The sequence below is a fragment of the Mastacembelus armatus genome, chromosome 13 (genome assembly GCF_900324485.2).
Source record: "Mastacembelus armatus chromosome 13, fMasArm1.2, whole genome shotgun sequence".
NCBI lineage: Eukaryota > Metazoa > Chordata > Actinopteri > Synbranchiformes > Mastacembelidae > Mastacembelus > Mastacembelus armatus.
In genome coordinates, this window is record NC_046645.1 from 5,537,862 (window position 1) to 5,562,596 (window position 24,735).

Sequence of the window (24,735 nt, forward strand, 5' to 3'; positions counted from 1 at the left end):
TACACACCCAGCAACTGCACCCAGTCTCAATGCACACACAAACACACCTCTATTCCATCACCGCAGTGCTAGATCCTCAATCGATCCTCACAGCACCCCAGCCTACACCAGACACCTGCAGGTGATTGATCCCCAAATCAGTCCCTCACAACCCCAGTGCCATAAAAACCATAACAACCCATCATAAAAGCTGATTTATCTTCACCTAGCCCTGGGCCTCACAGTTAGAATATTAACCCAAAAGTGTATGACACCACAATGATTAGTTTGGAATTGAATAAACCTGGGGAGTATTGACGCACATGTCTGACGGTTCATATCAAATCTGACTGCTGAAATGTGCGAAGTGAAATTACATTATCTCAGGACAGAGCCTGGTGCAAACATATGCACAAACATGAAGAACTTTTGTTGGGATGTTTGCATCTGTTGTTGAATTTACAAGCATGTATGCACAATGGTTGGGTGATGCACCATTGCTATTTATTGACATTTGGCAGAATTGTCTTGGAATTTCTGTTGGCTGAATTAATGATTATGTGATTAGTATAGGGCTGCAGCTATCAATTATTTTTGCAGTTGAGTATTCTAACCAATATTTCAGCGATTAATCGAGTAATCGGATAAAATAGACTTTTCCATTTTTTTTTCCAAACAATGATACTGTTGTGTAATGCATGACAGAAACGACAGGTTACCTTGAAATAATGTTAAATTGTCCGCTCCACTGGGTGAGGTCTGGTACACAACTGGATGCTTTTTGTTCAGATGTTGAAGCATTGAGGAAGTGCTGCTGTGTTTCGCCAGTTCTACTTTACAATACATGCATTGCACTGTGTTGTCACCTTTTTGAAGTTTGAAATGATCCCAAACTTCAGACATTTTCTGCTTTTTACAGATGGTTTCACTCTCTGTCATAGTGCCAACTTTTGACACTGAAATACATTGTGCGACAGTGATTACGGTCCGTGTGGAACAGTGATCCCTAGGCAGAGCAGGTCCAATAACGCAAGTGATAGTAATTAAATCAATGTAATCGAAATTCCTCGATTTTCTCGAGGATTTGTTGCAGCTCTAGATTAGTAACTGTAGAAAACAAGTATCAAGGTTATAGATTTAACCAAAGCAGCAGAATATTGCTTTAAATATAATTTTTAACTATATGGTGATTTTGTACACATTTGCTGTATTTTGACATATGGCAAATTAATGCAAAAGCACTTATAATGTAATCAGACTTTAATTTTATATAGGATTTTGTATACATTTCCCATAATGTGATAGATAAATGTTGAAAAATGTCCTTAAATGTAAACATTTTGTGAGAAGGATAAATAATAAGTTTAAAATATTACACAGATTCTAGAAAGTATGTTCTGATATAATTAAAAAGAAATGCAATGTGGGAATAAGTCTCTTTTTTGTTGAGTGTTTATGTGTTTTCGTGTGTGTCTGTCCATTACTCCATGTGTGTGTTCCTGTAGGAAATAGTGCCCAAGCCACATTTTAATGAGAGCGTTGGTCTGCATGCCAGAAGCATGGTGTACTGGCAGCAGCATCAGCAGTGCAACAAGCTCCCGGGTTAAATATAATCCCAGCCTAACTCAGGGGCCTCTTTGATGCTACTGAGAGCCAGTGAAGCCTTTAATGGGAGCCACTCTGTGTCCCTGTGTTATGTGTGAGCTGCTAAGTGTTCCTTCATTTTAGGGTTGTTGCAACTGATTTGTTGTTTTTGAAGATAATTTTGACTTTAATCGTTCTCGCGTACACTGAGCTGACCGGCGCTGGGTTACAAATTCCATTGTGTGTGTGTCTGTGTCTGTGTCTGTGTCTGTGTGCGTGTGTTTGTGTGTGTGTGCGTGTGCGTGTGTGCATGATGTACTTACTGAACACACTTCCACAATCTGCTCAGGCTTTGCACTTACTCAAAAACATTTTCTCACTTTCTCACATTGCAGCGTTGACCAGTTGTAAATTTTTTGGAAACGAAACACTCATCAGTCCCAGTTGTTATGTTTCTCTGTGTTTTTCTCCTCAGTACAATAATACAAGCCATTTTCTCTGCATTGCAAAAAAGGGAAAACACCCAATAAAAGTAACTACACAAAAAGGCCCATGTATCTGTGAACCATCAGCTGCTGAGCGTCTGTTTCTCCACGTCTCGTCATCAGTGAAATTGTTTTTTTTTTTCTCCAATTTTATTGATTTCTCTTGGAAATATTAACTGGGTTTTCAAACCTGGATTGTACATAATAGTTTTGTAAACATTTAAAAAGAGGTTATATACACCTCTGCTATGTTTTCATCATTCATTAATATGATACAGGTAGCCTTTTCTTAAAGATTTTTCCATTATGGCTGTTCAGACAAATTTAACCGATACGGCAGCATTTTCTCCTGTCACACTGAACACATATAACGTCCCTCTCTGATATCCGCCAACATTAAAATATTAGCCTTCCAATTGGATGCGGTATATGAAAAGCAGATTGTCGCAGTATTACAGCAGGGCCCAGACTTTAAACGTGAGAAGAGAGCTCAATAAATGTAATGAATGTGTGACACTTGAACATCTGAAGTGCCGTGTTCAGTTCCATACTGCTTTACCTCTCGTACATAAAAAGGTCTTTTAAAGATGATATCTATGAGCGTTTTAGTGCCAATTTGTTCACCCTGCAGCCACCGGCAACATGCTCTAATTACCTCCCTCCTCTCCACCGCCACGCTTTCTCCTCTGGAGTGGAGTGGCGTGGGTTGTTTAAGTTTCCAGTCTGTCCCATGCGTATAGAAGATGTGTGCCCACTAAATTTATGCTTGAAAAACGTGACCTTTGACTCTGGTGCAGCTTTATCGCACCCCCTAGCCCACATACAGTGTGGCCCTGTATGCTGAGGCTCTGCAGAGGAAGTGTCTGTGATTACCACAGTCTGTACTACTTTCTGTACATCACCCCCCGCCCGCCCCAAACACACACACACACACACACACACCACCACCACCATCCTCACCCCCCACCCACCCTCTCAGAGACCCCCAACTTGCTGCAGCCACATTCCAGACACTGCTCCTTTAAACAACAGTGCACACCAGGCTCCTTAAACCCTATTATCTTTAAATAAACTCTTGATATTGGGTCTTCGTTTTTTCGTTCAACTCTTCCTGATGCGTAAATGTTTTTTTAATAGTAGATTCCTCTGCCTGTTATAATCCAGTGAGCATGTCCTGTTGCAGAGCCTGCTCACGTCCTGACATTCCTGCTGTCAGTGTTGATTTTAGCACGAGAAACAGTATATCTCATCCACAGGTCATGCAAGGAAGCATTGAATAACACATTTATTTTAATGGAATATCCATGCTATTGGTATTTATTGGTCTTTCACGGCGCCTTTTAATCAAGTGCTTTTGCAACACAGACTACAGCTCAAAACTAGTATTTTGAGAAGGATGTATTTCCGTTTTACCTTAACAAATGCATTCAAATGATGAAAAAATACAAAATGTCTTTGTAAGATGCCACACCAGCCTTCTCTGAAATGATACATGAGGTAGGCCTAACTCATACATTCTCAAAACCTTCTCAGTCAAACATTATGTCCAGTGATCCTCTGTCCTCTCCAAGTATTGACCCTTGTCTCTATAAAACTGCAGCAAGAAATACATCTGCTCTCATGGATACAATTGGATTTATTTCACCCCTCTTGAACAACCTCTTGTTCTTAAAGAAAACTATTATTTTAGATTATAAACGAAACAAAGGCTTTGTTAATATAGACATGTTCGCAGTAATCTGACAACCTGTCACTGCATTGAGCTGTCAGAGACAGGAGCAGACAGTGGCTAAACAAAATGATCTAGTGCTAATTCAGCAAACACGCTGGGCCTCTTCCTCACGGGCCACGGAATTTGTGGAGAAATCATCCGTCTCTCTTTCTCTGTGTGCCGGAATGCCTGGCTGACCCCCGGCAAATGAAAATAATCCAGAGTAATTAGAAGTGAGCTGGTCTGGTCCTGAGAGCCCCCGGGCGGCCGGGTAAACATGGGGTAGGGGCCAGTAGAATGGGTGGGAGGAGGGTGGTGGGGGGCGCTGACCTTGTCCACATAAAGCAGTGATTTATGAAGTGCAGGGCACAGCAGCAGGGCTTCTGTCTTCTCCCCCAGAACCAAATTACTGAGGTGGAGATTAACACGCTGCTCACAACGGGCCTACTTCCAGACCCAAGGATATTTTTTATTTACATTTTCCCCTTTCATTTCCTCTGTTCTGCTTTAATGGTAATTGGGCTATATGGACCCCAGGTCCATGCTTTAATATAGAGACTTAAGGCTGCGCACTTATTGTGCACTAATCTTGGCTGATGGATGTGTTAATTAAAGAGAGAAGTTGTGCAAACTGTGGGCTAACCGTTCGTTTGAGCTTAAAACGAGTTTTACCACTCGAATGAATCACTCTGCGTTTAAGCAAAATAAAATGCGCAGGGTGGGTGTGAGTGTGTGCAGAGTCAGGACGGAGACCTAGTGCAGCTTTTCGCCGGTGTCAATGGGAGGTCTCGAAGTGAATTGTCGAACTATTTAAATGTGGAATTGGCTGCTATATTTTCGTTCTCCCCTCTCTTTCTGTTTTCTCTCTCTCTCCCTGTTCTCCTGGAGGATGTGCTGGAATGCACCACACAGGCCTACACAGTGTTTCCATGTGGCCCCTCGGCTGCAGCGGTATAGGCGCAGCAGCTCACTGGTTGGAGTCAGTTTGCAACCCACACGGGAATCCCCCTCTTCTCCAGCATGTCCCATCCGACTTCACACGGCTCTAGGCTGAGCAGCAAAATCCAGATCACCTTTTCTGAAAGAAATGCTTTGGTGCAAAATTATTCAAATGGTAGAAAAATAGGACCAGTCAAACTGAACCGCAGATCAAGTAAAATATGAAGCTTTTTGATCATAAAAAATCTCTACACATGTACGAATTGGTTTTTGCGTAACTCAACTCTTAAAACAAACAAGAAAGCCGCAAGCAAAATAAGCGTGGGCCTATTTAAGCAATTTAACCTCATTTCAAGAATTTCATGGCACTTTAAAGGCTCGCACCAAACATTTCCCGGATGCTGTAAGTATGAAATGCTGTGTGGCATGATATAGTCACCCTGAAGCCTGCACAGCTTTGGTTTGTAATTTGTTGATAAACAGCTTTTCCACCCCGCTATTCAGTAAGTCAAAAAATCATTGTGACAAAAGCATGGCATAACTCAGATAAAACACATCTGTTTCATCTCAGCACATCAGAATAGTGTTTGTGGCAGACTGCTCAAATAAATATAAATTAGAGCTATGCCTTGGAAATCATTCTCGTGGATTATTAACAAATGAACAAGTGTTTTTAAATTCGCTCCCCATCGGTCTTTTCGGCGCAGTTTGAGGAGTTTTATAGCCGCTCGTTTGTGTCATTACATATTCAAGACCTTCCAGCTGAATCTTTCATGTCCCACCTAGCGATCTGACGCCTCCATCTAGATGCTTTGCTCACCGACGAGATGGAAACGACCCCCGTCATATAATAAGTCAGAAAGTTGACTGATAGGCCTCCAGCAGGCTGTTACAAACTGAGCTCAGTGCTTTAAACACTAACAGTGAAATTCACAGCTCTGAAATAAAAGGCCACGATCCACAAAGATAGATGGATTTTTCCTCTTGTCTGTGGGAATGTCTAACCCCCCGAAGACTTAACAAGTTGTTTGTATCGATTCCGTTTCAGGAGATAAAACTCTGCAACTCCTGATGTCTGATCCCCACTGAGACATCACTGTGGTTCTCACAGACTATTTTATGCAGCATTTGATGGTTAAAATATTGAGACTGAATTTAAATAATGACTTCACAACAAAGTCAAATGCCGCCCTGTGATTATGTTTAACTATAATATGTTGTCAAATCCAAGTATCCGTTCACTTTTTTTTCCAAGTTCAGCTCAGTTGAGCGCGCCATCTCCTGACAGGGGGAAGAAGTGCAACGTTTTCTATAGTGTGGGCTTAGACTTAGGGGGTCTCGCCACCGTTACCCCAGTTTACCCCCAGTCATACCGCAGAGCCTGCGTCTTTTTCCTCCTTTTTCAGACACTTCCTTCTTTTGAGAAAAGTGCTCAGACCCCTCTCTCTATCGGGATCCTCGATCGGACCCGGAGAGGCCATGAAGCAATCACTTTCCCAGATTACTTGTATTTAATACACAATGCATCATAAAACAAATCCCTCATCCTGACAGGAAGAAAATAGAACAGCTCATTCGACTTGAGCTTTCCCAATTTATGGCTAAATTAAAAAGGGTTCCAACAATGGACAAGTCGAGGAGAGGCAGGAAATCAATGACCGGGCGGACCGGGGTCTCTCCTCGGTTCTCAAGGAGCGCGAGACGATGGGAATCGGTGGCGGGGTCCTGCCTTATTTACACATGATTTTTCCTGTCCTTCCTGCACATTTGCTCCGCGATTTCGTAAAACAATGGGCATTATCTGGGTTGGAAGGTCAATGTCACAGTGTGAGGCGTTATCCATCATCATCTGCTCTCATCAGCCAAAGCCCTGTCCTCTCTGGCTTTATGAGCTGCCTAATAAACTCCGCTCACTAACAGCGTTTCTTCATCATTCTGTGCCCTTATCTGTTTATCCACAGTATCACTTTCAGCTCGAAGCTTTAAAATTTAAATAAAACGCCCAAGAAACAATATCAACATGTTCAGTCTTTTTATTTGAGACGGTTGTGTTGTAAGGCCGCAGCAGAAAGGAAATAGTCCCAAATATTTGTTTTTAATTTTATCGTGAGCTCATATTGTATTTGGATTTAATTGTATCGCTTTTCTATGATAAAACTCACTATGATCTTTTTAAATCATCCAGATTTTCATTATTTTGACTGTGTGCGCGTAGTGACATAGGGGAGGAGAATGTGGGGGGAAATGTAGCAGTTCACATGTTTAACAACTTAGAGCATTTTTTTTTTCAGTTCAAAGTAAAGCAGGTGATTGGGTCAGTGTTTCCCAAAATGTGGCACAGGGGGCTTCCAGTGGTCCTTACGGAGTTTCCCGGAGGTCCCCTGGAGGAGCACTTAAGTTAACAACCCGCCTAACACAAGCACAATTAGAGACTTAAGTGACTTTTTAATTGTATTTCTCACTTCTTGTTGTTGTTACCTTCACCTCCCAATTTAATGCAGCTCAAAGGTAAATCATTAACTCTTGGTTTTTAAAAGTATTTTCGGTTGGGATCTTCAGGTTAATAATGCCATAAAATGGTCCATGAACTGGCGCGAGGCATGTGTTGTGAAAAAGTTTGGGAACACGTGGATAATAGCTGCGCCGCTTTGATGCTCATGTCGGTTCATTAAAGTGTGCTGCCTGCGTGTGTACTTCATCCCTTCAGAAGCCCCATCTCGACCTCTCCCTGACCTCGCTCACCCTCTCCAACCTCGGGCCCCTGTCACTTTAAAATTTACTGCGGAGAGGAGACGCTTAGGACCGGGAAAGGGGGCAAAGGCAGTCCCGTGTGTTCAGTCGCCCCTCTCCGGGCTGCATGAACGCACTGGATCCTTCTTTATGAGACAATGAGTGTGAGAGAAACATCGCACAAACTGTCCGATACGCGTAAAGTAGGGGGCGATGCTTGAAGTCTGCCCCCCCTCCTTGAATCTCCTCGCTATCATATAGACGACACATCCCGACTAGCTGAGGAGGGGGGTGGGGGGGGGAGGAAGAGACAAATGAAAAGTTGAATGGCTACTAGAGGACACCTGGGTGCGTCAGGACAGGAGGGGTGACAAGAGAGGAGCGGACGAGCCAAGCGAGGCGCACCAGTGAAAAGTTGGGAGCAAGTTGATGTACCGGAGGGGATTTAGTTCCAACCCGCGATGTCAGTAGGACAGTGAGAGGAGATTTACCGAGTCAATATAGTGAGAGAGGATTTACTTTTACCCACCGCGCGGTGTCTGAGGGACAGTGAAGCGAACGCGCACCGGCGAGGACTCGTCTCATCCTTCGGCTTGGAGACCTGAGGAGACACCGACAGCGAAAAAACGGCAACACACTGGTGCGTTTTACTGTGCCACAAATCTGGACAACGTGCCACAGCAACGACAGTTTCTAGTTTTATTGTTTAGTCGAGAGTCGAGTTTTGGTCGTTTGCAGTTTTAACGGAGTTTTCATCACTTTTCCTCAGTTAACGACGCGGTTCTTATCCCAGGAGGTTTTTACTCTCGCACGTCTGCTGCAAACGAGTTTTAACGGTAAGAGAAAACAGCCTGGGTGAAGAACAACTGTCATATCGAGCAGATATTCATTGAGCAAAATGTTAAACCAGTGTTCGTTGTTTATTTCGTTGGAAATCCGCTTGACGGTTAAATAAATAAAAGACGTGCTTTGCGTTTTTGCAGGATAAATGAGTAGAACCGCTGGCAGTCCAGACAAAGGGCTTTATGCAACCTAAATATTTATTCAGTGGCAGGCTACACAAAGGCTGAAAGACAGATTTGTGACCCTGAGAGATTCCGTTTTGCATCCCAGCAATCGGCTACGTCTTCATAATTCTTATCACTCGCGGTTTCCTGTAATTGATTTGTTTCCCAGTAAAGTTTACAGCTGTATAATAAATATTAACACATTAAAACAACGTCACACTGTTTACAATGCGTCGAGAGAAAAGTTGCATTTGGAACAACAGAAGTCCACTGATCTCATCATTTGCATAATAATTTACTTTCTTGTATTTATGTTTTTTTTAGATATTTGAAATATGTTGATATGAGTGAGAAGCATCCAAGTATTCTTCGTTTCTTATTATTTTTCTTAATGTAGGAGGAGAGATTAATTAGAATTTTCCCTAGGTTTTAAGACCACTTAAAATCAGTGTTGTTTTGTTCATTTATTCGTTAAAAGTGTATTTTCAGAAACGAATTCAAAAGCCAGTTTTAATCTAGTCCAGTTTTAATCTATAATAATTTTGAATCTTATTTTTAAATTCGTTTTTATTTACCAGTAAAGATTGATAAATCAGAAAGAAAATATTGAAATTAACATTTTATTTTTTTTGCATTCTATGTTTGCGCCTAGTTTTTGAAGTTATTTATTATTGAATTAATTAATGCATATTTTTATCTAATGATTTGACAATTTATTAGTACAATGAAAATTGCAACATTTTTGACATCTTCACCAAGAGTAAAAGAAACAATAATAAATTCCATGTATGGTGCATTTGATTTTGTTTTGCTACATTTATTTGATATATTTTTTAATTAAATCTGTTGCATTTATTTTATGGCAGTTACAAACTCATTTTTGTATTTCAAATAATTTTTTATATGGCTAAGACATACCTTGTGCTCTACACAAAGTTTGTGTGTGTGTGTGTGTGTGTGCATGCACATAGCGTTGCACTACAGACCAGCTCTTAACATTTCAGCCTTATTTCTCTGTGGGAGGTATGTGGTTAGTCAGTGTTTGGACACAGTAACCTGGACTGATACTGATCAAAGTCTGATCTCGCTCTCTCTCTCTCTTTCTCTCCTTCTCTCTCTCTCTCTCTCTCTCTCTCTCTCTCTCTCTCTCTGCAGATCTTGGATGGGTCAGGCCATGTAAAGTTTTGCGTTGATGCCAGCAAGCCAGATACTGGGAGCTGGCTGAAGCACATCCAGTTTGCCCCTGAGGACAAACAGCACAACCTGACAGCGTGCCAGATAGATGATCAGGTACGTGGGGACACTAGCAGTCGGCCTGGAAGAACAACCTCAACAAAATACAGGCTAAATATGACTGGAAGAAAATATAACAAGAGAGAGAAAAAACTTGTGGATGACTTGATGTTGAACTCCCAAATGATGATGTGTCCCCTTCTGAATCTTGCAGTTTGGCAAAATGAATCAAATGTGACTGTGAGTCATTCAGAACTGTGAAATTATACTGTTATACTTAAAAAAAAAAAAAAAAAAAAAAAAAAAAAAAAAAAAAAACATGACTCCGATGCCAGAAGGCTCTCCTGTACTTTCCAGTGGTTGTCCTGTCTGCGTGCTGCTATGTTAAAAGGTGTTATTGTGATCTAAGTCAGATAGTCCCATGAGCGGTTGGCCCACCCTGCCTTCGCTTCAAACACACACTCATACACATACACAGCTCCCCTCCATGCTGCACTGCAGAGACTCCATACTATCTATGTGTGTTTTCTTTCTGTAATTGTTCACTGGCTTCTGCCATGCAAGGACCACAGGGCAGGATCAGAGGCAGCCCGCCGAGATGATAGTTCCACACACTTCCCAGTCACGCTTGCGATATAAACTCTTAGATATGTCAGGAATGTCACAGTCCTTTTGCTGCTCACCTGGCTGTGCAAAGAGGTGCGTGCTGTACACATGGGGGCCTGTTCACTTCAGTAATGCCATGGCCAGGCACTCCTCCTGCAAAGAAACATGCAGTAGGGAAGGAAGACAGGAGGCTGAACTTTACATATGTTTGGAGCATAATTTAGCTTGACCCATTTATAAAAACATAATCCAGCTTGCTTATTTGTCATCACTTCTCAGTGGTGATCTTTTCGGCAAAACTCCCATTGCAAAAAAATCCTTAATATAACACTGTCACTATAAACTATAATTAGACATAAGCATTTTCATACAGATGAATAATTTTGGTTTTATTGGCCATGGAATAATTTGGAATTTTTTCAACCAACAACTTAAACCTTACCAGGAACAACTCTCCTGCTTTTCCTCAAAAACGATGTTCTTCTCACCCTTCCTTCGCTTGCAGAAAAGAAGGAAAAGACTGAGGTAGCCCACGTTCTTTTCATAAAGTAAACAGAAAAAAGAAGAGCTTTCCAGAAGTACTTACTGACTGTCTTTTAACAAACAAGCAGAGAGAGCTTTCCTGAGCTGCACTCTCCTCGAGGTGTAACTTGCTGTCAACACTGTGGTTCTGCTCGGGTGGCTGTGTAAGGCTCCGACAGGTCACGGACATGGCTATGATGAGGTGATTGTTAAGTATTACACACTGTCACAACACAGCACAATGTGCCATCTTTAAGCCTTCCGGCCAACACTGGTGTTTTTAAAAACACTCTGTAGCGTCTCACAATGGCTGTCTGTGTGTATAAAATGAATAGACTAAATGGGGTGGTCTTGTAAAGCTGCCGTCGGTTTTTAGTCTGTGTGTGCATGTGTGTGTGCTTATGAGGGCTTTGTGTCTCCATGTGTAGGCAGACATTGCAGTGACTTATGAGTGTGTGAAGCGTTTCATTGTGGGTCTCAAGTACATGCACACCTGTAACTGCCTTTGTTTTTGCATGTATGCAAGTATGAACTTAAGTGTGTGTATGTGTGCGCAGACATGCATGTGTGTACACACTGCATGACTGTGAATTGTTCATTGTGGTTCAGATGACTCCTCACGCTCCTCATTCGGAGTTGGAAATCTTAAAACACACACTACCTGATTCCAACAGGTTTTTATTGCCACAAAGAAGTGCTGAGTTTAGACCCAGTCCGAAACCACATATTATACATTCGCTGCATAACATCAACCATCGCACGATTTCAACAGCCTAGCCTGACCAAGCTACCCAGGGCTTACATATTACATGTTCTGCTAAATCTACCCTCAGAACCAAATTTAAATTTTCTCACACTGTGCCATCAGCAGGAGTGATTTGCTGCATGATTTATTTGTGTGTGTCATACAACAACTGCAGTTTCCAGGTGTGTTCAGCTTTATTTGGTCCTGGTTCTTTTCAAACACCAATTTAACACTACCAGAGTGAGAATAAAATTGGCCTCCGTCCTCTTATTTCTGACCCAGTTCTGTTTATCATAAAACTTTATGACCAATCTCAGGAGTGCGAGGGAGTGAAAGGGGAATGAATGAGTGAGGAGGGAGAGGAAAAAGCCTGTTTTGTCTTACTGATGGAACTGTTTGGGAGACCACTTCTCCTTTTCCTTTTTTTTTATAGTCAGCTCAACCACTTTGGCATAAAATATCTATGTTGTGACGGCATTTCCAGAGAACTTAATCACACAGCCTCTGCAAATATTGACAGAAAGAAGATCAGATCTCATTTGTAATATTGGAAATACATAGAATTGGTCGACTGTAGCATGTCTAACTGAAATGTGTTGTGTAATGATACGTGATATCAAAAGAGACTGTAGATGTACATTTGTTTAAATTTAATGGTACTAAAGTTATAGAATATATTTATTTCTCTCTAATGCTAACATTAGTTGCAAATTTAGTAGTTTAACATGTATGCTCTTTCTGTTTTATTGCTTCATATATATTTCACACATCAGAGTGGAAAGCAACAGGAAAGACTGGAGGAAGGAAGATGGCAGGTGTTGCAGTTTGAGAGTCACACTGAAATCTGTAATTAATTCATAGCGCTATAACTCATACTTTTGAATTCAGTCATTTATCAATAAAAACAGCTCACTGCAGAGTACTTTAAATATTTTTATTTAGTTTTCAGATACAGACATACAAAATTCCAAGAGTATTTGGAGAAAACTACTGACAAAGATTCTTGTCCTGCAACCTGCTGTTTGTGTTTAATGTTAGTCTTTGATCATCCATGCTACAATGCTCTATCCTCCCATGATCAGCGTGTTTTGTCGTTAAGATAATTGGTGCAATTAGTGCTTAAAACCCCTCCACTGTGCTTCTCATTCTAATGGTTCAGCCGAAAGAAAAATGGATTTAACATGTAATTGACACCATCCAACGAGGCCCTGAAGAGCCTTTCATAAGGCAGTGCAGATGGATATGAGCGTTAATCTCATTCACTCTATTGATTCTCACTCAGTGTTGAGTATTGAGTGGGATGAGTGGATGAGGGTCATACTAGCACTGACAATGAGTTGCTATGTAAATGCCATGAAGGTGAAATCATAAGGTAACTGTAGTAACAGCTTGAAACTTTTTTGATTTTGCATAAGACAAAACAAAACAAATTTTAAGTTGAACTACAACAACCTACGAGTCAAAGGATGAATATTTGCATATTCCCATATCTCCCTTTTTTATTGACACTGTAGAAGACTAAAACATCCATAGATAATTTTGGCAATGCAATATTTGTACCTGACTTTGATCATAAGACAGCAGAAAGTTCCTGCTTCTTCATGAGGTCACCTTCCCACAGCTGATTTAGGCTATCATGAACAGAAACATGTTGGCTTCCTTAGATGTTCATCCAGTTTGCTGGAGCCATCTGCACGCTGTGTGCTCATAGCTTTTATTGCTATCTAAGAAACACAGTGGTTTTGTTTAGAAGCCAAGTGATGGCGATTGCCAAATGTACTGTATATGTTGCATGATCCTGATAGCTGCAGGGAAACCACACCACACGTAGACGTACCCTGTTGTTATATTGCTGAGCAAGTATGAGTAGACACTGTAATGAGCATTCTTCTTTAATTTGATGTTGTTTTGTGATTTCTTTAGAGATAAAGCATATTGAGAGTCTTGGAGTATTTTTTTTAAATATACTGTTACATTTGTTGATGTTTAACCTTATTGCTGTGTGAACCTTGGTTCTCAATCTAGGGCATCCTTCTTTTCCATAGTTTTTTCTTCTTACTGTGGCTTAAGATTTTAATTTTTTGGCACAAAGAACAGTACCCAAACTGAGAGCTCTTTGTGGAAGGACAGCGTCAGTGAATGGCATACCTGTCGAATGAGCTCTGTGTTAGTGAGAAATTGGCCAACAGGGTGTGACTGGGGGAAAATGTGACTGTGTTTACTCTGCTAATGACTAATGGTGTCAAGGTAAGAAAGTAGTCAGATTATAGCCTCTGATCCTCTTGTAGTTGTAACCTTTGACAGAGAGAGTAAGTAAAAGAGAGATAAAGATAGTGACACAATAAATAAACACACACAGTGAGAAGTAATAAATATAAGTACAAAAAAATATTCCAGACAGTAAAATTCATATTAAAGCCATGTGAATTAATTTTAAAACTTGAATAGTTTCTGAAGTAATTTTTGTGGTTGTTTTTATATGCAGTAAAATTAAGAAATGGCCTTGATGCTGAGATAGCTGGGTTTGATGCTGTGAACTCAGAAACTCAGAAACCCTGGCAATCTTATATGCAGAATAGCCTGTTATTTTAAGATATGTACAAAGAGTATGTACATATCGGTGTTTGTTAGTGTCCATGCCATGCTAAAGTGTGTGTGTGTGTGTGTGTGTGTGTGTGTGTGTGTGTGTGTGTGTGTGTGTGTGTGTGTGTGTGTGTGTGTGTGTGTGTGTGTGTGTGTGTGTGTGTGTGTGTGTTTTCTCTGTTTATCTGTGCTGACCCCCGGGGGGGACGGGTGGAGCTATTTGGGGAATTCCCCTTATATTCATAACCTGCCCTCCTGCACCAGCTTGTGTGTACTTACACCATCCAAAAATGCATCGCCCTCTGTATTAAGTAGAGAGAAGCACAGCGACAGATGTTTATTGAGCACTAAAGGAGGGAGGTCAGAGGTCAGACTCAAAGCCAGACGGATTCCTGCTGACTGACACCACAGCAAGGTGGATGTTTGCTATGGGTTTGACAGACACACCTAAATTTTCAGTCTTCCTCACTGTGTTTCTTAATTACCTACCTGAATTTGAGCAATACATAAAAATTATAGACTTATAGTCGCATTTTATCTTGAACTTGCACTCTTGTTTTTATGAACAAAATGGTTGTGACAGTGACCATTAATTTTTATGTTCCGAGGCCTCAGTCCATACACTGGTAGCTTTCCAAAGAGCCTCCCTCCTCAGTCTCAGTATCAGTCTCTCAGAGCGGAATCACACCATATTCACATGTCTATTTGAACTGTGCTCTGATTGTTCCTAAATCACAATATTTTGATGGTCTTACAGAGGTGACAGACACAGGAAAGAGTGTGTCTGTTTGTGTATGCATGCATGTCTGCTTTATGAAGGCCCATCCGTGTTTGGACAAGTGTGTATTTATGGGGTAGACACAGGTTAAAGTAGGGATTAAAGCTTCTGCACAGTTTAGTTTCTTTTGTGAGGGTGTAGCACTGCTGTTGCTGACCAGGATTCTAATTCTCTTCAACAATAAAAAAAAAAAAGTTTGCAAACTTGTCTCTACAGATGTTCCTACTTAAATGAAAACAAATGAAAAGATTACTTAAATGCTTCAAAAAATCAAAACAGCAATATTTTTTGGATAAAATTTGGTGGGTAATATGTTTCTCCTGGTTTGGATAACTGTAATGACTCTGGTTCAGCCCTGTAATGGGAGTCAGACTTGTAGTGCCTGTCACCCTCCCACTGATTTTCTGACAGCTTAGAGTTTTTACACTAAATTTAAATCTAACGTTTGTGCTACCACAAAAGTGCATCATTTAATGTGCACCAGTCACTTGTCAGTTATTGAAATGCAAGATCTCTGCCTTGGTCAGACGGTTCAGGCTTTTTTTACTGACTCTGAGTTCTCCTTACCCCATTGACTCTGTCTATGAACTTCCTATGCCTCAGTGAATTACAAAACAATATTAGGTATGATACCATTTGCCAGAAATAACAACAATGACATGGACAGTTATAGAATGGCCGACAGAATACATCATGGTCTTTACTGTAACCAAGATATTTATCATAACCCTAGTGGAGCCACTGTGGCTGTAGTGTCCTAGCAGTTCTAGCCAGGAATTCCCTTCATACACCTGAGACCTGTGCCTTCCCAGTAGTCCCCAACCCCTTCCCTTATTGCATTTCTAATAAATTCCCCCGTCATTATTGTCATATTGACGTGGCAGAGGAAGGTAATATTTTAACCCTCCAAAGCATTCCAAAAATAATACCAAGTTTGATTGTTTCACAGAGAAAGGCTATTGTGTATTCACAGGAAGCACCATAGTCCCGAGTTCTCTCAGCTGATTCTTTAAAATGATTGAAATTCTCTAGATACACACATATGTTTAGCAGTGGTATGCTGCCATCATCTGTATATAGTTTTCATTGTAGATCAAATGGAAACCACTAAATCTGGCCTATTAGTGTATGTTTTTTTATTAAGTGGAGGTATGAGCTGTGTTTCTTGAACAGCTAGACATGGTGTTTTTCTGAATTCATCTCACAGCTGAATGTTTCATCCATCAATAAAAAAAAAAACCCAAAAACAAAATGCACTTTTGACGGCTTCCTTGTTGTTACAGTTTTTTTTTAGTTTGTTTGCTCTCCATTAATTTCTTGTACATGTGTGTGTGGTACAAGAATGACTTATATGGCTTACAGCAGCATAAATATGTACATTTTTATGTGTGAACATTTACCCCAAGTGACTTCTGTTGGATTAAAAGGTTAAAAAGTAGCTTAGCTCCTACACTGCAATCCAGTTATTATTCCCTACAGCAATGCTTGATGTTTGTCATGAAAACATATAAAAGTACAACTGAATTTGTAATCTCCTTGATTGCCTTTCAGATCTTCTATAAAGTCACCAGAGAGATTTTCCCCGGTGAGGAGCTGCTACTTTTCATGAAGGCTGAAGAGTATTCATGTGACAGCATGGCCCCTGATATTCATGGTGCGCACCACACACAAATGCACAAAAATACATATCTGTCCTATGTCAAGACCAGATGAACACATACCCATCACTTATATGCACAGATTGCTAATTTGTCTTGCTTCCACCATGCAGAGGAGAGGCAGTACCGCTGTGAGGACTGTGACCAGCACTTTGAGTCTCGTAACCAGCTGCTGGACCACCAGAAACAGCCATGTGGGATGCCCCCCTCCTCCTTCCTTAACCCAGGTTTGACTCTTATTTTTAAATAGGTGTGCTATTTCCATGCCATTGTAAACAGTGCATACTGAAGAGTGACAAGAAGGATGTGTAGCTGGGCTGGGAGAATATGACACCTGTGATGTAAGGGCTTTGTTTCCCACTGAAACTGCTGAAATAAGATCATACAATAATGTACCATGGAAATAGGAGTTTTAAAATACATTAACTGTGATTTATTTTATGCAATTTTAAAAATACAGAAGTGATATTACATTTTTTTACTTTACACTACTGCGCCAAAATGACTATTAATCCACAACAGTTCTTGCACTCTACATTACTCCATTTATATTGTAATACTGTAGGTTGTTGTATGTATGAACCAGATATTTTATGTAATTGTATATGAGTGGACAACGGACTTAGCCCTGTATGAATTTTACAAAAGCTCTCACATCCAAGGTAAACACAAAGACCACAACATTTTGGTAGTGTAGACTGTAAAAAGACAAGTAGGAGGTCTAATATATATCAAAGGATCCCAGCGACAGGAATGCTGCGGCTATGTGGTGTGCACCCGAAACATTCAGCTATTATAATCAGCATTAAAGTTGTATGTCAGGTATTCCAGTTCAGTGTAAATCAAACAGTCTTTTTGCTGTGCGTATTGCTTTACTTAATCCTCCCGCACAGGAGGAGACAGCGACTTAAAGGCCCAAGAACCTCAAGACCTGCGACCTCTCCACATGTCCCATGGGCTTCACGAGTGTAAAGAGTGTGACCAGGTCTTCCCTGATGTCCAGAGGTAAGTAGTCACATAATATATTTAAAAAATAATTTTGTGATGTATATCTCTATAGTGCACATTGAGAGCAACAGATTTCTTGATGAGCTGATAAATTGTTGTTTTGTTTTCTGTTTCCTGTAGTCTGGAGGCCCATGTTCTGTCCCACTCTGAGGAGAGGGAATATAAGTGTGACCAGTGTCCCAAGGCCTTCAACTGGAAATCAAACCTGATTCGTCATCAGATGTCGCATGACAGTGGCAAACACTATGAATGCGAAAACTGCTCAAAGGTAAAGTGATGACTTTTGAAGGTGCTATTGAGTCTCAGAGCATTTTATGGTTTTATTTCTTTGCCCACGTCTGTTCTATGTATGTGTATATTTTAGGTGTATATTATTTATTGGAGAAGCAGATAATAACTCCTCTGTGTGTCTGTGTGGTTCCTTCCCCCAGCAGGTGTTCACAGACCCCAGTAACCTTCAGAGGCACATCCGCTCACAGCATGTTGGTGCACGGGCCCACGCCTGCTCTGACTGTGGCAAGACATTCGCTACGTCTTCAGGCCTCAAGCAGCATAAGCACATCCACAGCAGTGTCAAGCCCTTCATGTGTAAGTCACTAAGACCCTACCTATGTAAGTCTCCTCAGTACGTTATAATAATAATAATAATAATAATGATAACATGCTTGTGACTTGTCTTTAGTAGAAAATCTGTGATGTTTTTGAAAAAATAGACTTTTATCCTTCCTCAGCTCCATCTCGAGAGTCCTTCATATAATGTTTTACATGAAGTACACTTGAGATTATATAGCAGCTGTGTGGCAGAAACATTTATTTTAAGACATTTGGTTATATCTGCATCAGCACTCTCGCACAGTGCTGATATGGTGATAACAGCATTTAAACGAGCATGTAATTTGACTCAGTCCCACTTGGTCTAACCTTACTGTTTCCTTTCACAGTGACCCAGCCTGACCTACTGTTAGCGCTTACGCTAATGTTTCTTTCTCAGTTGATTTCACTCATAAATGCACCCTTTTGTCTCTGCTCTTCAGTAAACACATGTTGGTCTTTTACACTTTCACCTCCTCCCACCACAGACCTCACCTCCTTCCTTTAAAGCATTATGACCTTTGACCCTTTGCCCCTTCTGTCATACCCTGACCCTGCAGAGTAAAGCATACAAGGTCACAGAAATCTGTCTCCATACGAAAAGCGCACACTTATTACACTGCTATCTCCTTTCCAATCAAGCTCACACTAATACAAACAAACATGCATATGTATATGTAGGGAAGAGTAGCTGTATCTCCACTGCAGACCTCTGACTCCCCTCTTTCTCCTCTCTCCTTCTGCCACATCCACCATTCCTCACAAATAGCAACCACATGTACTGCTCTCTTCCCTGTGCTCCCTCTGAATAGGAGTCCATTTGCTGTAATCAGCAGAAAATATGCAGGTTTAAAAACAACTAATGGCTGTGTAAAAAAAGACAGAGCCGCCTCAAACATGATAGTTGTCTGAGAGAGTACGTGTGTGTGTCTGAAGTATTAGTTTAAGTGAATGCTCCAGAAGGACATGTACGTGTTTTGGACAGTATTGTGCTCTATGTACATGTGATTTTCTTGTTACGTGATGTGCATGTGTCTCAGAGCTTCCCTGTGAAAGTGAAGTGACAATCAACTACTGCTTAGCCCCCATTCTCCTCTTATCATGGGTTCATAATATTTAGTTTACATTTATTAAGAGCTGATGAATACACATATGTAGTAAATGAAATCTTGTCATGCACGTTATTTGTCTGTAAATGTTGCAAGTACATAATTTATAGTGCATTTCTTTTTTGTAGTTTGCTCCAGCAATGTTTGCTCACAATGTTTCAATCCCGTTTTAAAATTTGATGTATTTTCAGGCTTCATATATATACGGCCTACTTCACTGCAAATACCTACAGTTTGAGATCTATTTGATTTCTTTTAGTCAGGTGAAAGGTGTTCAGAGCTTTCAGGAAAAAGCAGGTATAGACAATGGATGGATGGAAAGGTGTTCAGATGCAGAATCCAAATTTGTTCATGTGTTGCAGGACACTTGCACAATTTAAAGTGAGAAACATCATGTGCAAAATCAAAGGAATCCAGCTCTTCCAAATGTTTTCAACTATATTATATATATATATATATATATATATTTACTTACTCTTGGCTCAAGCATTCCCATTTGGCTATTCTCTAGGGTGTTTATTTAAATCTGTTTCCACAATACTTTTCTCGCACAGCTTCTTCATCTGCTTAAATTGCCTCTTGTGCACCTTGAGGCTGGAAGTCATCCAAAGTATGCAGAATTGTAATCACAGTGTGAACCTAACCACTTCCTTATCCTTGTTATGAAGCTCTAATAACAATGTGAGCAAAATCAATCATCCAGAGCTGCTTCCAACTGCTTTCTTAAATTATTGGATGATCAAAGTCTTATTGAACCATCAGCTGTGGTGTAGCTGATCTCCAAAATGTGGTGGTAGGGGCAACAAAGAGGGACACCTTCCCTGTTTTATAATCTCAATTTTTTTGTTACTAATATTAGATCTGCAAAAAAAATGTATGGGAAAACAATAGGTATTTGATTACTATAGCCTATTGTATATAATAAAGTTATCCTTAAGCAGTAGATAATAATGTATGTTGACAGATTAATAATGGTGGTAGATAATGTCAGACAGAGGGTTGTTCTGGGGACGGGTGTTGTCATTGTACTGTATGTCTACCAGGGTCAGATAGAATGACAGACAGACATACAGGGGCAGACTGTGGGAAGGTCACTTAGCACAGGATGACAGAGACCCAGCTATGGGGACAAGGTGAGGGGGCTGAGGGGGTGATGGGAGAGGCCTGGAGGGGGAAGAGGGAAGAGGGGCATTAGAGGACGTGAGACCTGTCCCTGGGAACCGGACTCCAGGATAGGATTCATTCAACTCCACTTCCTTCACAAACTTAAAATAGAGCCATTGTACTGCATGTGGTTGAGAATGCGTGTGTGTTTGTGTATCTGTATGTCTGCATGCCTGTGTGTCTGTGTGATTCAGTTTCTCTGTGTATGTGAATATTTTGTGAATGTGCCTACATGTGTCTCTGTGTGGGTGTCTCTGTGTGCTTGTTTATGTACTCCCTGGGAGCGTCCCTGTGAGGACAATGGACCTGGAGATGCCTGGGAATTTGGTTTGATGTGCAGGTGATGAGTGGCAGCAGCTGACTCACACCATCAGTCAAAGAGACTCCTTTACAATGCCAGGATCTAGACACAACTCTCCTTCTTATTTTGCTGCAAAACTCTTCACAGGGTATTAATGGGAACACAAGCAAATCATCTATATGGCATTTCCTCTGCCTTAGTTTGAGCCAGCTTGAAGCATGTTAACTAGAGATGTCATATCAAGTGATGTTATCAAGATATTGTGTGTGTGTGGGCTGGTGTGGATTACATACTAATACCTTCTATATTTGTCTCCATGTTCCTGCAGGTGAGGTATGCCACAAGTCCTACACTCAGTTCTCTAACCTGTGCCGCCACAAACGCATGCACGCTGACTGCCGCACACAGATCAAGTGCAAGGACTGTGGGCAGATGTTCAGTACCACATCCTCACTCAACAAGCACCGGCGCTTCTGTGAAGGCAAGAACCATTTCACAGCAGGGGGATTGTTTGCCCAGGGTGTGCCACTCCCTGGTGCCCCTGGATTGGACAAATCAGCTCTGGCAATGGGTCACAGCAGTGCTGGACTGGCTGATTACTTTGGGGCCAGTCGCCACCACGGTGGGCTAACTTTCCCTGCTGCTCCAGCATTCCCATTCAGCTTCCCTGGCCTCTTCCCCTCTGGACTCTACCATCGGCCACCACTTATTCCTGCTACCACTTCTCCTGTCAAACAACCAATCCATGCACCTGTTGCTGGGTCCGGTGCAGAGCTAAGTAAGAGTCCACTGCTGCCTACGAGTCCTGGCACTCAAGAGTCCAGAGAGCTCCTCAAAGCTCTTTGCAAGGATGGTGGTTCACATGGCAATCAGATGCCAGGCTCAGAGCTCCAGACCCAGAGTTCCTCATCCTTGACAAAGCAGCGAAACAAGCAGAGTGACCAGTCCGAGAGCAGCGATTTGGACGATGTCAGTACACCCAGCGGAAGTGATCTGGAGAGCACATCAGGCTCTGAGCTGGAGAGCGACATGGACAGTGAAAGGGAAAGGGGAGCTGCTCGAGAAAATGGCAAAGGCCCTAAGAGGAAGGCCAGTGAAGGAGGCCCCCAGAGCCCAAGCCTAACAGGCAGCAGTGCTGCTAGAGACTTTCCAGGGCCTTCTCTCATTCCATCCTCGCTGGACGAGCATACAGCTGTAACAGGGGCTGTGAATGACTCTATTAAGGCTATTGCCTCCATTGCTGAGAAGTACTTTGGCTCCACGGGGTTGGCTGGCCTGCAGGACAAGAAGGTCGGGTCTCTGCCCTATCCGTCCATGTTCCCACTGCCTTTCTTCCCAGCGTTCTCTCCCCCAGTTTACTCTTTCCCAGACAGGGATCTCAGACCTCCAGGCCTAAAGGGTGAGCCGCAGTCACCAGCAGATGACTGTAAAAAGGCCCAGGGTAAATCTTTATCTGAGTCACCATTTGACCTCACTACCAAGCGAAAGGAGGAGAAGCTGGCCTCTTTCACTCCCTCCAAACCAGAGGCCACCCACTCAATTGGTCAGGATCAGCCACTAGATCTGAGCCTGGGGACTAGGGGCCGTGGACGCAATCCAAAAGAAGAGGAGACAAAGAAGAACCTGGCTTATGAAGAGGAGAAGGGAGTGGTGGACATCCCAAAAGCAGACACCTCCTTGCAACATGCCAGGCCCACCCCTTTCTTCATGGACCCCATCTATAGGTATTGTTATTCCCAGTAGCTTACTTAGTTTTAATTCATGTGATTGTAGCAATTTCACAGCATGTGTAACAGTACAGTATAGGCAAACTACTCATGTAAAATGCACATGAAAACTATATTACACAAGAGCATGAAAAAATATTCAAACTACAAAACTGTAACTTCTGGTGTCTTTTACTGTAATTATTTTTAAGTATAAGTGTACTGGTATTTGTTGCTGTGCATGCGTTAAGAGCTGATAGAAATCTACTATTAGCAGGGTTGAGAAGAGGAGAATGAGCGATCCGTTTGAGACTCTGAAAGACAAATATATGCGGCCAACTCCAGGCTTCCTCTTCCACCCACAGGTAGGTTCTGATTATAGCATCTGCAGGAACTGAAGCAACTTAAAATCTAAAGAGGGATTTTGCACAAAGGGCTAAATCTCACATTTTCACCAGTGCAACTGTACATTTACCACTATTTTCTTTCTTTACAGTATCTACCTTCTGTTCTGATCTTAGATTCTTATATTGACCAAGAATTGATTAAATGAACAGCAACAGCTGTAATTTGTCAGGGTAGTTCCTGGTCAGTCAGCTTCTGTGAACTTGAAGTCATGCCGGCTGTGATTTGAGCACTCCTGTCATCTGACCTTGGCAACACCCCTTTTACAACTTCAGTGTAGCTTGCAGAACTGTACATAGAGATGTAGTAGCAGCATGGCATTAAAACCAGTGAAGATATATTGATTCTTTCTTTACAGAGCTCAGATTCATAATGGTTGTCCCAGGCTGACCAAACAGGATTATGAGGATTAGTATGTGGCTCCAGCTTTAGCCAAGCTACTGCTTGTTGAGCTTGTTGTTGGCTATCTGAAACAGATGTGGCAGAAAGAAAGGGCACACTGTGACATGTCTTCCTATAGCGTCTTTGATTACAGTATAAAAAATGATATGCTCTTAAAGCAATGATTTTTAAAGCAATGATTTTTGCCTGTGGGTTCCCTGTGCCAGTATTTCCACTGTGGGACTCCATTATTTGTGTGCACGTGTATGTAGCTGTATGTGTGTCTATTACATGTTGCATTGACATTCATTTGTTCAATCTTTCCCCGAGGGTGAGAACGGTCCGTCGGAAAGTGAAAACACCACTTTCTCAGGCATATGATTTTTTTTTTCCCCCTTTTCTGGCCGTTTCAGGTCTGGTTTTTACAGGCTGTTTCATTTGTCTGATTTATGTCCCCTGTCCAGACTGCTGCATGGACCCAGCCTGCAGCAGCCCCATGGCTGTCCCACATGCCTTAATGAGGTGTCCTATCAGTAGAAACACTAACAGAGTGCTTAGGCCATCTTTATGACTTTATGATGTCTGGACACACAAATCATTCCCAGAAACACAAGACTAGGTTAGGTCTAAACCAGAAAAAGCAAGGGGCCCTTCTGTATACTTTTGAGGGGGTTTGTTTTAAGTCACCTGACTCATTCTTGAGCCATATATCAAAAAAGAGGTTGCAAAGCTGAGGGGACGGGAACATTTTTTTTAGCCTTTAGTGATACAGCTTTTTATTTCCTGGCAGGAAATTTTACTGCTAAGCAATACTGGCTTAGATTACACACTGGAATCGTATTTGTAGCGTGCTATAATGAGCTTATTGAGCACCAGGAAGTGTTGGGAACTATTAGAGGCCCCTATAATTCCAGCACCATAACTCTGCAGATAGGCAGCTTATTGCTCATTTAAAGTTAATCACGCCAAGACCCATCATCCCTTCTGTACCCATATGTGTCCAATCAAAAGCTGTTGATTCACACAACGCTTCCTGGTTCTGACTGCTTTCTCTTTTCCTTCTGTTCCGCCCCTCAGTTTCGTTTGCCAGATCAGAGAACTTGGGTAAGTTCCTCTTTAAACTACAGTATTGTGTATCTACCAAACAGACCCTATCCCCAATTAATGCATGGGCTGCATAACAGTTTACAACTGACATCACCCAGCATCCGCATGGCTTTAGTCCATCACCATCATGCACGGACAGGACTTTTGTCTGTTTTTTTTTTTTTTTTTTTTTCCTTCTTTTTTTTTGGGGGAATTTCATTTAAATGCAAATAATAAACATCATAATATAGTATATTGTAGCAATTGACCTTGAGTCTTGCTTCATTGATTTGTTTACATGTTTACATGTAGAGATATCCCCATTCTGATTCACATGAAAGGGTTTAAGCGGGGATTTCCAGCCAAACTACACCCTGTCCATCCAACAGCTCTGAATATATGTTTGCTTATTTGGAAAATGAAG

At 41.5% G+C, this 24,735-nt stretch overlaps 1 protein-coding gene across 15 annotated transcripts in view; it reads left to right on the forward strand.

Moving 5' to 3' along the window:
• The window catches only part of mecom (MDS1 and EVI1 complex locus), a 127,175-nt gene that overhangs the window by 91,328 nt on the left and 11,112 nt on the right, over positions 1 to 24,735 (forward strand). The window contains exons 1-11 of one of the 15 annotated variants that reach the window (XM_026332623.1): positions 7,526 to 8,068; positions 8,198 to 8,264; positions 9,591 to 9,725; positions 16,454 to 16,556; positions 16,674 to 16,787; positions 17,454 to 17,565; positions 17,689 to 17,836; positions 18,000 to 18,180; positions 21,062 to 22,457; positions 22,714 to 22,804; positions 24,303 to 24,329. In XM_026332623.1, the coding sequence (XP_026188408.1) occupies positions 16,508 to 16,556; positions 16,674 to 16,787; positions 17,454 to 17,565; positions 17,689 to 17,836; positions 18,000 to 18,180; positions 21,062 to 22,457; positions 22,714 to 22,804; positions 24,303 to 24,329 (2,118 nt within the window). In that variant the 5' untranslated portion in view covers positions 7,526 to 8,068; positions 8,198 to 8,264; positions 9,591 to 9,725; positions 16,454 to 16,507. Of the gene's footprint in view, positions 1 to 7,525; positions 8,265 to 9,590; positions 9,726 to 16,453; positions 16,557 to 16,673; positions 16,788 to 17,453; positions 17,566 to 17,688; positions 17,837 to 17,999; positions 18,181 to 21,061; positions 22,458 to 22,713; positions 22,805 to 24,302; positions 24,330 to 24,735 lie in introns of those variants that run through there. The other 14 variants (XM_026332615.1, XM_026332631.1, XM_026332508.1 and 11 more) reach the window with 14 other exon arrangements.